Below are 13,987 nucleotides of genomic sequence, written 5' to 3' on the forward strand. Positions count from 1 at the left end.
TCTGACTCTTTCCCTTCTGCAATTTTTAATGCTGTTCTTTGTTCCAGTCAAAATCTGATCGCACAGCTATATCATCTCACTAAGTATAAGTACATTCTCGTCTCTGCCAGTTTACTCTTTCGAGAACGAAGTGCTCACATTCTTAGTCAACGGCCATAAGGGTTCAGTTATTAACATGGACGACACGTAACGACCGCTTGTAAATTACGCGAGATGAAATATTTTTTCTGCGAGACATGTTCCGCAGTATGTTCACGATAGCTTGTCGAATGTGTCTTATCTTCCAGCAATAAATGATAGGCCGGGTTCAAAGATGAGTTAAGATACTTGAGAGACAGAGTGTAAAGGACAAAAAATTGTCAAAGCGGAACAGGTGCCATTGGTTCTACAAGCAGCAATGGCTGTAGAAAAAGGCAGATAAACTAAAAACATCCTATATCCGTAGAACATGTCAACTGCAGATTTAATTTGGGCAGAAAGGTTTGTCATTTCACCAGTTTGGGCAACTTCTTGTAGCCGCACGGACTGAATATGATTCTTGTGCCGTCGAACAGTTCATTATATTTTGAGTAATTTTAGTTCCTTAAGCTGCAGAAACCCTCAGTAACAAGGAGTCTTATGAAGTAGAAAGTCTAATGACATAGAAAATAATGCCATTACACATCTGAGCTGGCACGAAATTAATAAGACCAAAGGGAATAATTCGGCAAGTTGTCTCTCTGAGTGAAACGAAAGCAGTTTGGATTTACTTATGTACGTTTGTTATGTTAATGTAGTGAATGAGACGTTTGTATGGAGCAGGTAGTAGTTGACACCTGTTTAGGGGAGTCTCTTCTAAGTTAGTAAACCAGCTTTCCAGAGTCAGTCATTGAAAGTAGTTGGTGCTGTAGGTTAGTCAATATTGTGGTTCATAAGTCGATGATGTTCAGCGATGTGATTGTTGACATCACTAAACCAACTATGGCGATTAATGATGAATAATTTCGTAGAAACAGACAAACAGTCAAACTTAAAATATTTAGGTATTCGTCAGCACTTACCTACAGCCTGAGATTATCAGTCCTACTGAGATACTTTCGCTTTGGTTTCCAATCCTAGAGCTGACTGGTGAATTTCAGTGGGACTCATTGATGTCCCCTTCGTAAGAAGAATCACCTCGAGCTCGCTCTTCCAGGGGTAGATGGAAACCATTTATCTACACGTCGAATTATATCGATTTTAAGGTACAAGGTCGCGCTAGTCCTACGTAATGGTGTATGACGCATATGCACGCATCGTTGATGCGCACGCAACATGACGTTTGCATACAGTGCATTATCACTTCAGCAGCAAAGTTCCTGTCGAGTCTAGCTGCAAGGTTTCAAACCCTTCGAGATTGTTTTTCCGCGCCATCCCGGTTGAAATGGACCTTTCACAACTCAAATTGGGAACTAATATGCTAAATACAATGAATACGTAGCTCTGTCAAGCGATGCCGGAAACTGATTAGCTGTGGAGCTCATGATACTTTAATCCCAAACTTGGGATAGAAGCTAGTGTTGCTCTCTGGTTTCTCTCTGCTACGCCACGAGAAACTCTTACGCTTCTCTCGTGCTCTCAAAACCTCCCGCTAGCGTCCATAACTGGATATACGCATGCCAAGCATGAACCAGTTCTGAAATAAGGGGGAAACTAAAAGAGACTTCAATAACCGCTCATAATATGCTGTAGAGAAAGAGCGGAAATCGAAAATTAAAATGATAATGATGCATTTATATGGGCAAGATATTGACATTCCTCTGTGATTGTTTTCGACAAGGCTAAGTTTGTATTTCGCTAGGGAAGACAAATTTTCTTTTCCTTTAATAATCGCTGAGGATAAGAGTTAAATTACCCAGTTAACAAATTTAGTTAATTTTCCATAGACATCTGTTGGGCCTCTACAGATTCTGACGAGGTGTTCCTGTCATCTGTCGTACTTTTTATGTCAACTTTGGCTTTCTTCTTTTCCTGCAAATTGTTTCAAAGATGTATGTCATCGTTTTGACTTGGTTTGGTTTTCTTTTTCAATGTAGTTTGTAATTCGCATTTCTGACACATTGTTGAGGTACAAGGGAAACTCTGATGGATAAAAACATTTCGGTAAGAGATTAAATGCAGTTTTTGACGGCAGAACACGTACTTTTCTGTTAAAGATTTTTACTCTTCCCGACAACGCAAGTCTTCTTTTCATTTCCCTCCGTTTGAGAATCCTGAGAGCCTGCCGAGGGTTGGCATACACTGGTGTCGACCATCCGTCCTGTAGTTCTGCTGGGGGCAGCAGAAATTTGCCTCGGGAATCAACGACAGGAAACTGATATAAAAACAAAGCATCTTTCAAAAAAGTATTTTACATACAGATTCCCATCTGTCGGAGGTGTTTTTTTTTTTTTCAAGGAGGAAACCTGTACGTGTGTTATTGTTTATAAGGGTGCGTTAATCAGTCCATAGAGTGGACAGAAAAAAAAGTGAAACTGTAGATAAATAACTACACGTTTAACGCATATTTAACTTATTTGCTAGATGGACCTCTATTCAGATGTAAAATCTCATTGTTCTCTACCGGTTAACACTACCTTTGATTCCAAAGTTTGCGCTCGGCTTTCAGTTTTCACTGGATTGGCTGTCTTGACATTACACTCTGAAAAATACACACAAACGAAATTTGATTTTCGGCTCCAAACACCGAGTTTCAGCTTTTTTAAAGCTCGAGAAAGAGCAGCTTGAGCTATACTGCAAATAGTACTTTAATATAAAGGACAATGGTCTGAGTTGGGGAAATAAAAAACGATTTCCTAGCTACGTTAAACGAACCTTCGTTTTCCATGCTGACAAGGAATTCAACACAGTTATTGTGTCATAGAGGATAAGCGCACGCGCACTTGGTAGAAATCTTAAGCCCCGCGCCTGAAAAAGATTGAAAACCGTTATATTTCCACGGTTCGCCCACCGTTCACTCTAGTCCGGATAAATTCTTAACTTTACTGCAAAACAATGGCTTGGTAATCTTGTGTGACGTAGATACTGGATACGGAGTTTATTCAAACTTGGAGAGACAAAAGTATAACGAGCGTTTACTCTTACAATTTTTCTGACTACTTGATATTTGAAGATTACCCCTGCACACAGCTTAAAGACGTTAAAATTGTGAATCTTACAAGTTGTTCCTTTGACAACAAGGCAAGCAACACTAATATTCGCGGCAAAACTTAGGAAAATAAGTCTATCGTGAAGTGGGCTCTTCGCTTTCCCAGAAAATCAGAATGCTAAATTCAGTATTATTGATTCCCTTATACATCATCTGTTGCCATATGATGCTTGCTTACAGCTTAAACAATATATTCCATTTTCCCATGTGTTTGTTCAGAAAACAGTGTAGTCACCCGGCAGTCATCTCCTCTTGTTCTTTCAAGAACATGGAAGACTTCAAAGAGGTGAGAACATCACTAGCGCACGAGCCGAATTTTGTCCTTGCCTTATTTTGACGTCATCTATAATCTATAATTGAACAGACGGTTTACGTCAAGTCGCCCGGAACCTGAGTCGTGTCGCCCGAAAAAAAAAAGTCAAGTCACCCGGCCAAACAAATACTTGAAAGATCAAATAACAAAGATAAAATATCTCTAAATGTGTAACCTTTATTGTTATATTTGAGTATTTAGCCTTCTGTGCACATTTGTGGCACTAAACTAGCTACAACTATCAGTCAGAAAAATCAATGACATTTCTACCTAATAATTATAGTAAGTTTCCTTTTCACCCTCTGTCAATACTTTATAATATAAAACATCTTTTGACAGTTTTTTAAGTGAATGAGTGCATTATTATGGACTACTTGTGGGAGGAACCACTGACACAGGGACATGACAATGATGAAGGCAATAGTCACTAACACTTCCTAACAGTGTCCGCCGCACAGTCCCAAGTCCTCGACTTCCCATCACAATGTGATTTGCATTTTCTTTATTTGCGGTGTGACATATAACCTCTCCAGCTCTGCCAATTTCTGTGATCAGCTTGAAGTTATACTACAAACAGAGAACAAACCAAAATAATGAAAAAAAAAAAAAAAAAAAGATAAATAAAAAATAAAGCTAGGAGATCAAGGAGTAAATTAATTGAAAATATCTACAAAAAATAGTCTACGGATCTAGTTGAAGGATTTAACAAAGAGTTGATCACAGACACATTTAACTGAATGAAATATTAGCAAGGAAAACCTTGCTGCCCACAGAGATGCACCCCTCTCCTCTGCCAAACAAATAAAATAAAAAATAAAAATACATATCAAAATTTCAAAACAAACACCCAATACTACTCTTCCCTCAGAGTTTCTTCCAAGGACTAAGGATGTCAAATTTTGTAGTATTTTCATTTATCTGATTTTTTTCAGCAGCAAGTTATATTTTAATATCAAAAACAAACAACAAATTCAACAGTCAAGAATCAAAGCCTGCCAAATTTTCAAGCTAAAAAAGATTCTTTAGGACATGCCAAACTTTTGTGCTTAATATACTTGCCAATAAATCCTGTCTCTGCCCTTTTTAAAGGGAGCAGACAAATAAGTTGAAAAATTATTTTTACATCCACCATGGAAAAAAAGAAACATACAAAATGATAAGGGGCAAAAATAACATTTATTTCAGAAACTCTACATCTGAGAAGTACTTGCTCCAGCAAATCTGGAAGGAACTGATGGAAGACTAATGCCTAGCTTCCTTTTGAAACTTCAGTGACTAGTATTTGATTACATATTGAGCAATATCAGTGACCTAAAGTGTTTTTAAAGATTGCTTCATGTCACCTTCTTATTTCTGCACGTATTGGCAAATGTTTCCATCATCTCCTTTGTCTCATTTTGACTTTTCCCAAGCCATGACATGTAATTGTTTCGAAATGCCATCCCATCTGCAGCAGAAGGGTATTTATAGGAATACTCAATTATATAAAAACACATATTCAAGAGATGATTTGAAAATATAGAGAACAATAGTTCTTTTCTATTTGTGCTTCTGTCATGGAGACATTGCCTCACATGTAAAAGAGATAGATTTTGAACTTACGTGGGTGCATTACAACAGGTCTTTTCTCCATTTCAATGGCATGTGTGAAAACAAGTTTGTCACCTGGCTTGTACAAATTGGCACAGTACCCTAAAACAAATTGGGTTGAACTTAAGATGACATTATTCAGTTGATGATAAAATTTCCAAATCATAAGCTCTTTTGATGAGACCACTATACTCTTAATCAAACCAAGTTCACATATTAAGCAACACAAATACTGAAATAAAAATACTTTTAAAAACATATCACATGCCACTCTAGATGCAAAAAAAAAAAAATAATGTAGACTCGCGTGTACATAAAATGAAAAAAACTCTAAGGACCCTAGAGGGGTCCAGTATCCCCATCAGATCTTTTGAAATGGAGGTTTTTGCCTTCAGGCAATGAATGCACAGTAATTAAAAACCTCCCAAAGAACCCAGCAAACCTTATCAGAGAGGCCAGTGAAGATCTAACTATTGCTAAACTTTACCATTCATCATTAACTATCAGTCAAAGAATATTATACAGACCCTCCTCTTGTTGACCTATTTGAGTTTCAGATAGTAATGCTGGGAAAATTAAAAACTTCGTCCCACTGACTCACGAAAGGTCTTCTAAAATCTCTTCCAAATGGCGCGGGCCTATACCAGGATCGCCTGACCACGAAAAACGTGCCCCTTTGTCCACCTTCAACCTTTGGCCACAAAAATTGAAATTTTCGATAAATTTTAAGCAGATATTTACAAATTATTTCTTTTCAACTCACAATCGAAAGCATTTTTGCAATGCTCACTCCCGTCCACCGCAATCACTACCGTGTTCTGTTCTGCCTCTGTCATGTTTACAAGCTAGTAATGCAAAGATGGCGGCGCTCTGTTCAAATTAACCCAAAAGTACTGGAACAAAGTTTAGTTCCCAGGTCTAAATGAAACTTACCGTGGTATGGGAGTACCCGGCACACAGTCTTCCATATTTCCCCTATTAGTAAGCGATTTAAAAAGCCTAAAAAGGTGTTTTTTTTTCCTGTTTAACCGCGGAGAAAACACTCTGATCAAACAAACACCTCTTCTCTCTTAACTTTAATAGTCTTCGCTATCCCTTCGTCATCTTCTTTACGGATTCGTGCACACGACCATCTCTAAAACCTAAATCACTTTTGTAGTGTTGGGTGCTACGATATACCATGCAAGATAAAATGTGACAAATTGCTGTGACTCATCATAAAACAAAACATGCGCACTTAAACAGCATGCTGTGTCACGGGGAAGGGCTTTTAATGATCACTTACTTCTGAAAAAGTTAACAATGCTTATTGTACCATGACTGCGTCAGTTTAGCGAACTTTTCTTCGCTTTGTTTTCCTTAAAAAAAAAATACACTTCAACGCTAGATGCATGGCACCTTTTTAATTTATCATCTTTTTAATTCACTAAAATAATTCAGTATACATATTTACACACTACCAGAGAAACAATTTCCCTATACCATTCTTAGAATGACAGCTATTCAGAAATCTATAATCCACGGACAAAAATATCTTTACATCTTATTTGAGATTATTTTCCATCCAAGGACAGCAATTTCTATGGATTTTGAAGTGCGCAGCAAATAAGTAAAGAGATGTGACAGAGAAGTGACCTTATTTGAATCCTGAACGTTTATTGGCCAAAAGATAGAGATGGCACTGCAGTATGGAAAAAAAAAAGAAGACAAATGACGAGGTTAAAAAGTTGAAAACTCGGCAAACAATTATAGAGAGCAAGAAATGAAAAGTAGACTCATAAGACGATACTTTTTCTAAACGCCTCCCAAGAAGTGAGACTATCTCCATCTAAGATGGCTGGGAAAAGGGTGGACCGTCACGCAACCCAGAAGTAACCATACGCTAAAGTGTACAGTGACGTTTACTTGGCAATCCAAACGCTGCCTCAACCCAAACAGAAAGAAATATGAAATATGAAGAAGGGCAGATATATAAAGCGGACAATTGCTTTGACCATGGTAAAGGAAATCTTCACACGAGCTAGAACAGTAAACGATAAGAAAAAGTCAACGAATGGACTGCATTGGTTAAAAAACATCACCTTCACTTGAAGTTACATCGAAATAATTCTACATTGTCTTGTTCATCAATTTAATTAGATTTATTTAAACTATCTGTTATCCTCTTAAGCCCCATTGGGACACTTTTCTTTGGGCCCAACTCATGGCGATCATAGATGTTCCGTTGGACATAAAACTCCTTATGGAGCCAGGTACGATACCACGGTACAGCCCAAAGAATCCGCCCTTTTCCTTTATCACCAGTCTCATACGAGCCACAACTGGAAGGTCTCTTCAAATAAAACACATATATTAAAACTGTTATAGCTGCAAACAGAAGAAATACACCATAAAATTCAAATTTATTTGAAATAACTGAATTGCCCGGGATAGTGACCAGGCTGTTGCTAGAGATTCGGTGGTACAACCCATGACTTAGCGTACCAGGAGTTTTCCACTCATTGAATAAAGGCTAACAGTTTCTAAAGAAATTGAGGTGCTGCGTCGGTGGGGGTAAGAAGGTAATTTGGTTATATCAACTAGGCTGAAATTGTAAATTGGCCACCGTAACGAATAAAATAGCTGACGTTTCGAGCGTTAGCCCTTCGTCACTTGCTCTGACGGAGGGCTAACGCTCGAAACGTCAGCTATTTTATCCGTTATGATGGCCAATTTACAATTTCAACCTAGTTTTCCATTCATTGCTGTACCTTGTACTGGGCCGTATGTGATCTCCTTTTTTTCCTTTTTTTCTTCTACTTTTCTTTTCAGCCCTCCCTTAGTTTTAATATCACATTGTTTCTGATTGTGAATGGGCTTTAAAGAGCTTCGGTGACCTTTTTACCTGTTCATTGTTCGTAAGTTATATCGAAAAGTTTTAGTTCTGGTCAAACAAGCCATTGTCAGTTTTCTTTCTTTTTAAAGTGCAGCTAAAGGAAACAACATTTGCTACTGATGATAAGCACGGAATTAAAAACTAATCGATCAAATGAAAGGAGTGCTTTGAACATACTTGCCGTAGTTCCCTTGTACTTGAGACTTCATGTTCTCCAATGGCCACACAACCCACCAGGCAAAACCACCAAAAGTCAAGGTTAAATGAACGGTGCTAAGAACAAACAACCCACTTCCTTTTTCAACATGACTAACTCTTCAACGAAAATTCTCAGAATTCCTTTGTGAATTCTTATGTAAAATTAATGTTTAGGGCTAAACTACAGAATACAGGGCCACTTTTAACCATGTACCAAACGAGCCGGCTCGTTTGGCTCGGTTGCTCTTTGGGCTGACGAAGTTAATTGCAGGCTCATACGCTCTTTATGTACATTGAGTGGCTCGTCTGGCTCGGTTGCTCCGCAGTGGATCTCAGTGATGCGTGTTTCTATTAAATTTCTCTAAGTACAAGATAAATATGAGCTTATGCAATTATCGTTGTAAAGTTTGAATATCTGAAGAAAGTAGAAAGCGTTTAACTCCATGTAATTTAACTTTCCCATCGTGTGTTTACCGCACATACATTTGACTTCAGTCCGTAGTTACCTAGACTTAAAGTAATCCTTATCAATGTCTTTATGTTTATAACGCCACATAAATTTCACCAGTATGCAAACATTTTCTATTAAACTCAACTTAACGCTTAAATCAGTGTCATCAGTTCCTGTTGTTTAGTTAGGCTGCTCTTAAGAAAACTTTAAACGGGTCGCTGTCTTTATGTTTATAACGCCACACAAAAAATCCCTGTGTAAGACATTTTAGTTTCATTTTACTGATTTTGCCTCTCAGACATACAGACACAAAAATCATGACCATTCAAAAAAACATTCATGCAGCAAGGAAGTCTAAGGAACCCTGTATGGTAAAGAAACATGAATACTAATAGAGGGTGAAAAAAGGATACGTAGCAGCTAAACCTGACGATAGAAATGGTCCTAATATCGGTCTTTTAAAAAGTTCAGGAAAGTGTCGTCTTCCAGAATCCAAAAGTATAAAGTAAGTACACATCAGTCCCATTGTACGACACCATGTTACACCAAATCCCTAAAGCAGAGGTAATTGAATCTCAACTTACCCTTTTTGTCCCAAGATCTCCTACCTAATTCACCAAACTAGTAATGAAAAATTTCCTGAGAATGTAGAGTTTTGTCAAGGCAATATCGTAAGCTGCATTATTTTCTCAATTCTCACTGCTTTAACAAAGAACAAAACTTGGAAGGATCAGGTTAACAAATTGATCAGACTAAATGTGATCAAGTTAAGTCAAAACTTGTAAGATGTTGAATATAGACTTTTATCAGAACCTTGTTCACTTATCCATGGTTAGGTTGTACCTTTTATTAACTCGAGTGAATTTCATTCAAGCAAATTTTCCACTCACTAACTGTCAGCCAAATCAAACCAATACATATCTTGAACTGGCAGTTCAAATTAATAAGGTTCTAAAACATCCATATAGAAACTTTGGTTTTCTATGATAGATTCAATCCATTATCAAACTTATTGCCTGGTTCATGTGAACATTACATTTATAAAAGAAAAGAAAAACTAAACCTTTCAATCTTACCCTATAGAGTCCTCGGAACTGCCATGTTTGGCCTGTCTGTCTCCGTACCTAAAGTGTTAATTGACATGAATGGTAACTTACTATTCTTTACAGTGAGTACAGAAAAAGTAAAATAACAAATGAAGAACTAATTAGTGAATGTTATAGCTGTGTTTTGGTACAGGCCGTACCTTGGCCAGTTCCAAAGGAGTCTCAATTATGGCTCTTGTTGTTGATGCTGCTACTCCAGCTATCAGTACTCTTCTGCAGTACATACATACATACATACGTTAGTTGACCACTCCCCATGGGGGCTTTTCAGGGCCAATTCCCACCCATCCCACCCCAGGGGAGGACATCCACAACACAGTAATCTCGTGCATGGGAAATTAATGTCTCCTACCCCTAACTCTGCATGAGACGGGGCCTACGGTTTATTCGTCCTTATCCGAGAAGACTAGAATATCTATCCATTTCTTGACTATAGAAAGGTAGCAAATTCTCCTCACTTATTTTAACACCATGAGTATCGGTCCGGCCGGGGCTCGAACCCTCGACCTCCTGCACAACACAATCCAGCGCTGTAACCAATTGAGCTAACCGGAGGTGGTTAGCAAAAAAGTCCTCTGTTTTAAGTTCAGGTTTATGAGGTTTATGACGAAGCACTATTTGGAATTATATCTTCCTGGAAAGGATGCCCGATGACCTCTGGTACCCATCCCCTCCCCTCTTCATATATTTAAAGTTTCCAAAACAGACAGTTGACTGGTCTTACCCCTAGTTAATGTTCTCTTGAATGCAGAGCGGCAATGCTAATGAAGATCTCCCCCTCTGTTAATACTAAAAAATAATCCAGCTGGGCTAAAAACCTGGACCACTTTAAAAGTTGGAGTTCACCATGTATACCCTCCATTAAGTGTAGTTTAAGCATTAATCTCCAAGAAACTAGCATGCAGCTTACCAAAAAAATTGACAATCTACTCACATTTGTAATCCACCAGTAAAGGGAAGCTCTCTTCTTCCAAATCCATTGAAATATGTGTACCTAGGAGGAAGAGTGGAAACTAACAACTAAGTAAAAGAGAAACTATAGGAACATTGAAAATATTGTTACTCAATCTTCAAGGATCATTAAAGATGCCATGATGTACTCACAGAGCTTCAAAAACAGCAAACTGACTTGATCTATAAATTCCAGATCCCCAAAGAGGTGGAATACATCCTCTAAAAGTTTTATAAAACAACCAGTGGGTTATTGTCAATTTCTTCCGAAACACATGTTGGGCCAAGAAGTTAGTACTTATGACGCTGGGTCCGGGAATCGAACCCGGGACACATTGGTGGAAGGTGAACGCTCTCACCACTATGCCAACCCTGCTTCCCCAAGTTAAGTAAGTTAGTACTTTGAGAAAACTGCTAATTCAAACAACAAAGATTAAGTTAGAAGTGATGTGATACATTAAGGGAAAAGAAAAAAGGTAAGCAAACAGCTGTATATGCTGTGGTTCAATTTTATGCTTGGTTTAAATTTTATTTTCCATTGTTTTTGGTTATGGTAATGTATGATAATAGGGTTGAAACAATGGAATATAAAATTTAAACCAAGGATAAAATTGAACCACAACATATACATTATTTTTATTGCTGGATACTCGGATATAAATAAATTACAGAAATGATTCATAGTTTTGACCTCCATTTGGAGAATAATTTTACATAAGTTATAGATTTTGTATCCTGCACAAGAAAAATGGCTCTGCATGTAGCTGCAACTTGTCTTGCTTAGTCAACCAGGAAACTGACTTGAGCTTTCCCTTCCTGAAGGGACCTAATTATTTCTCCTCAGATAGATCTATAATTGACCCTCAAACGATCCTCGGTACATTTTGAGTCAACTAGAATACAATAAAGGACTTGAACATGATATACCTATAGAGTCCTCTGATTCCCTGTGTTTTGACTGTTTTTGCAAACGCTTTGAACATTCCTTCTGTTTCGAATCCATGTTGTGCTTGCATCTTTGTCTTGATTGTATCAAATGGATGCCCCACAGCCACACTTGTAGTTCCATAAAGAACACCAACTAATTTCAAAATGTGCATTTTTCAATACACCTTTCAAAATATAACCAAACTTTGGTTTATGCGCGCAATTATCATCATATGACATGAAAATGTACAAATGCCATACTCATCACAGGAAACTTTAAAAATGTTTAAAAATTTTGTTTCATTACAGCTACTCGCCAAGATAAGTGTTTAAAACAAAATTATCTGGGTTAACCAGCTGAAAAGGAAAGTACAATTCCAGCCTATAAACGCTAATCCTGTTATGACCTGTACTTGATAGACCAAAGGATGTACTTTGATCGGTTCTGCAGCAATAATTCTTGGAGTAATTCCGTGACACTTCAAAGGAATTTTCCTGTGTTCAATAATATATATTACTCAACTCTTTTTTCAAACTGAGAGGCATTCTTTAGTACAGATTGTTTACATAACATTATTTGTTTAGTGGTGTTTGGGAATTTATATCATTATAAGTACTAGAGTACTTGAATTTTACGCGCGCGCTAAACGCTCCGTAAATGATTAGTTTATTCTGTCGCCACACAGAAACTTAACTTGACCGGGATTTTCTTTTTATCAAATTGAATTTAGATATCGACGAAAACTATCAATAAAATACTCAGGACAGAGAATGATCACGTTCAACGCGAATTTAATTAACTTACTGGACACGTGCGACACAAGCTCGTTTTTACGATCACATTCCAGGATCAGTCTCATCACTTACCACCAAGACCTATAAAGCCCTCCTGGATCCAGTGGATTCTCTTCTCATTGTGAGTCATGTCTTCTTTTAAATCTTATCAGCGTGAATTGTGTGCTTCTCCAAAAATCCACCTGTACTTGTCTTGACCTGAACTCTTTGGGTACGGTATGTAAGCTGACATAAGGAGTCGACTTGACAAAAACTGGGAACTAACGGTAAAGGGACAACCTTTGGTTTCTCACCTCTGATGTATTACGGTAGTCTGAATTTCAGCCGTCTCTTCCCTTTACTACGGTGGCCCACATGGGACATGCTGCAAATTAAAAAACGTTGCTGCAAATAAAATAAACTTGCAGCAAATAAAATAAACTTGCTGCAAATTTAAAATAGTTGCTGCAAATAAAGTAAAGTTGTAGCAAATAAAATAAAGTTGCTGCAAATTTTCAAAACGAGTTGCTACAAATTTTTAAAACGAGTTGCTGTAAATTAAAGAATGTTGCTGCAAATTAAAATATCAAAAGTATGCGTGCCCACTGAACGAAGGAGGAGTGCATATTAGAATCTTTATATTTATGAGCGGTTGTTTACCACGAAAGTATTCCCTTCTATCTTCCTCTTTCTTGGCTTTAAACTTAGAGAACGTAATTGTAGATGGACTGCTGCTCTGCCGGGAACACGGGGAACGAGCTGTACTGTTATCGACCTCATCTCTCCTCGAGTCCTGCTCCTGACTCAGATTTAAGTTTCTGACCACATTGATGACAGAAATTTCTGGCTGAAGGGCATTCCCCACCGCAAGAACTACAAACATTTTAGGAAATTTGTCCCAACAGTCACACAGGCCAAGAAAAAAAAAAAAAATAACAGCTTCCCGCTCATAAATATAAAGATCTTGCTCGTTTTGCTCATTCCTCCTTCGTTCAGTGCGCGAGCATACTTTTGATGTTTTAATTTGCAGCAACATTCTTTTAATTTGCAGCAACTCGTTTTGAAAATTTGCAACAACTTTATTTTATTTGTAGCAACTATTTTAAATTTGCAGCAACTTTATTTTATTTGCTGCAAGTTTATTTTATTTGCAGCAACGTTTTTTAATTTGCAACAACTTTTTAATTTGCAGCATGTCCCTAGTGGGCCACCGTACTTTAACCCAAGAGGGGTGCATCCCCCTTGGGGTAAAGGGAAAAGACAGCTGAAATTCAGATTAGGAGGGCAGCTACATATCTGATGTCGAATCCGACAGCTGTTTGTTTCTTTAAAATGTAAAACAAAAGATTATACGTTTCCATGTGTCTGTAGCAAGGACACCAGAGAAGCACTCAGCTGTACTTCGCGCCCTTCTGTGTTCTTACCACATTTTGACCAGACGTACTTCACCATGGAAGCCGTAGTGTCTGACGCTCCAGGTATGTATCAGTTTAAAACCGTAAACCATTTCATGACCCACAGCATTACCAGTTTAACTCTTTCAAAATATCTTTTACATTTGAGTTCACCAGATGTTATGTCATGTATCATGCTCATTACAAGAATGTAGAAACAAACATCGTCTGATGGATAGACC

General features: G+C 37.8%; 3 protein-coding genes across 9 annotated transcripts; all 3 read right to left on the minus strand.

Annotated features, from left to right (window-relative positions):
• Positions 1–1,816: 1,816 nt before the first annotated feature.
• On the minus strand, positions 1,817–3,516 carry LOC111339435 (uncharacterized). Of its 2 annotated transcripts, XM_022946090.2 has the most exons (4): positions 2,833–3,516; positions 2,595–2,659; positions 2,162–2,332; positions 1,817–1,989 (listed from the first exon to the last, which is right to left on the minus strand). In XM_022946090.2, the coding sequence occupies exons 1-4, from the start codon at positions 2,843–2,845 to the stop codon at positions 1,891–1,893; spliced, it is 348 nt and encodes a 115-aa protein (XP_022801825.2). In that variant the 5' UTR covers positions 2,846–3,516; the 3' UTR covers positions 1,817–1,890. The 2 variants fall into 2 exon arrangements, with proteins under 2 accessions (XP_022801825.2, XP_088614353.1); XM_088758227.1 differs by lacking the exon at positions 1,817–1,989 and having other exon boundaries at positions 1,996–2,332.
• Positions 3,517–3,636: 120 nt separating this feature from the next.
• LOC111339457 (uncharacterized) lies at positions 3,637–5,974 on the minus strand. Of its 3 annotated transcripts, XM_088758226.1 has the most exons (5): positions 5,833–5,960; positions 5,667–5,760; positions 5,082–5,171; positions 4,823–4,926; positions 3,637–4,046 (listed from the first exon to the last, which is right to left on the minus strand). In XM_088758226.1, exons 1-5 carry the CDS (start codon positions 5,842–5,844, stop codon positions 3,843–3,845), a joined length of 504 nt encoding a protein of 167 aa, XP_088614352.1. In that variant the 5' UTR covers positions 5,845–5,960; the 3' UTR covers positions 3,637–3,842. The 3 variants fall into 3 exon arrangements, with proteins under 3 accessions (XP_088614352.1, XP_022801859.1, XP_022801858.1); XM_022946124.2 differs by lacking the exon at positions 5,667–5,760 and having other exon boundaries at positions 5,833–5,974; XM_022946123.1 differs by lacking the exons at positions 5,667–5,760; positions 5,833–5,960 and having other exon boundaries at positions 5,082–5,590.
• A 478-nt stretch (positions 5,975–6,452) lies between these two features.
• Positions 6,453–12,600, minus strand: LOC111339456 (mitochondrial substrate carrier family protein S). 4 transcript variants are annotated; one of them, XM_022946119.2, is made up of 9 exons: positions 12,445–12,600; positions 11,578–11,731; positions 10,804–10,872; positions 10,634–10,693; positions 9,840–9,912; positions 9,670–9,717; positions 9,007–9,146; positions 8,122–8,187; positions 6,453–7,401 (listed from the first exon to the last, which is right to left on the minus strand). In XM_022946119.2, exons 1-9 carry the CDS (start codon positions 12,500–12,502, stop codon positions 7,227–7,229), a joined length of 843 nt encoding a protein of 280 aa, XP_022801854.1. In that variant the 5' UTR covers positions 12,503–12,600; the 3' UTR covers positions 6,453–7,226. The 4 variants fall into 4 exon arrangements, with proteins under 4 accessions (XP_022801854.1, XP_022801857.1, XP_088614351.1 ...); XM_022946122.2 differs by having other exon boundaries at positions 11,578–11,706; positions 12,445–12,582; XM_088758225.1 differs by having other exon boundaries at positions 12,383–12,582.
• Positions 12,601–13,987: the final 1,387 nt, after the last annotated feature.

The sequence above is a fragment of the Stylophora pistillata genome, chromosome 4 (assembly GCF_964205215.1).
Source record: "Stylophora pistillata chromosome 4, jaStyPist1.2, whole genome shotgun sequence".
Taxonomy (NCBI): domain Eukaryota; kingdom Metazoa; phylum Cnidaria; class Anthozoa; order Scleractinia; family Pocilloporidae; genus Stylophora; species Stylophora pistillata.

Bases quoted from the DNA above. Each gene is read 5' to 3' on its own strand.
- LOC111339457 (XM_022946123.1), bottom strand. From the start codon at position 5,328: ATGTTTTTAAAAGTATTTTTATTTCAGTATTTGTGTTGCTTAATATGT. The intron at 4,927-5,081 runs GTAAGTTCAAAA...CTTCTGCTGCAG, and splicing joins ACCTGTTGTAATGCACCCAC to ATGGGATGGCATTTCGAAAC. The intron at 4,047-4,822 runs GTGACATGAAGC...CTCTGTTTGTAG, and splicing joins ATACGTGCAGAAATAAGAAG to TATAACTTCAAGCTGATCAC.
- LOC111339456 (XM_022946119.2), bottom strand. From the start codon at position 12,502: ATGACTCACAATGAGAAGAGAATCCACTGGATCCAGGAGGGCTTTATA. The intron at 11,732-12,444 runs GTAAGTGATGAG...TTTTGAAATTAG, and splicing joins GGGCTTTATAGGTCTTGGTG to TTGGTGTTCTTTATGGAACT. The intron at 10,873-11,577 runs GTATATCATGTT...TAAAACTTTTAG, and splicing joins GGAATCAGAGGACTCTATAG to AGGATGTATTCCACCTCTTT.
- LOC111339435 (XM_088758227.1), bottom strand. The intron at 2,333-2,594 runs GTAGTGTTAACC...TTTTTATATCAG, and splicing joins CGCAAACTTTGGAATCAAAG to TTTCCTGTCGTTGATTCCCG.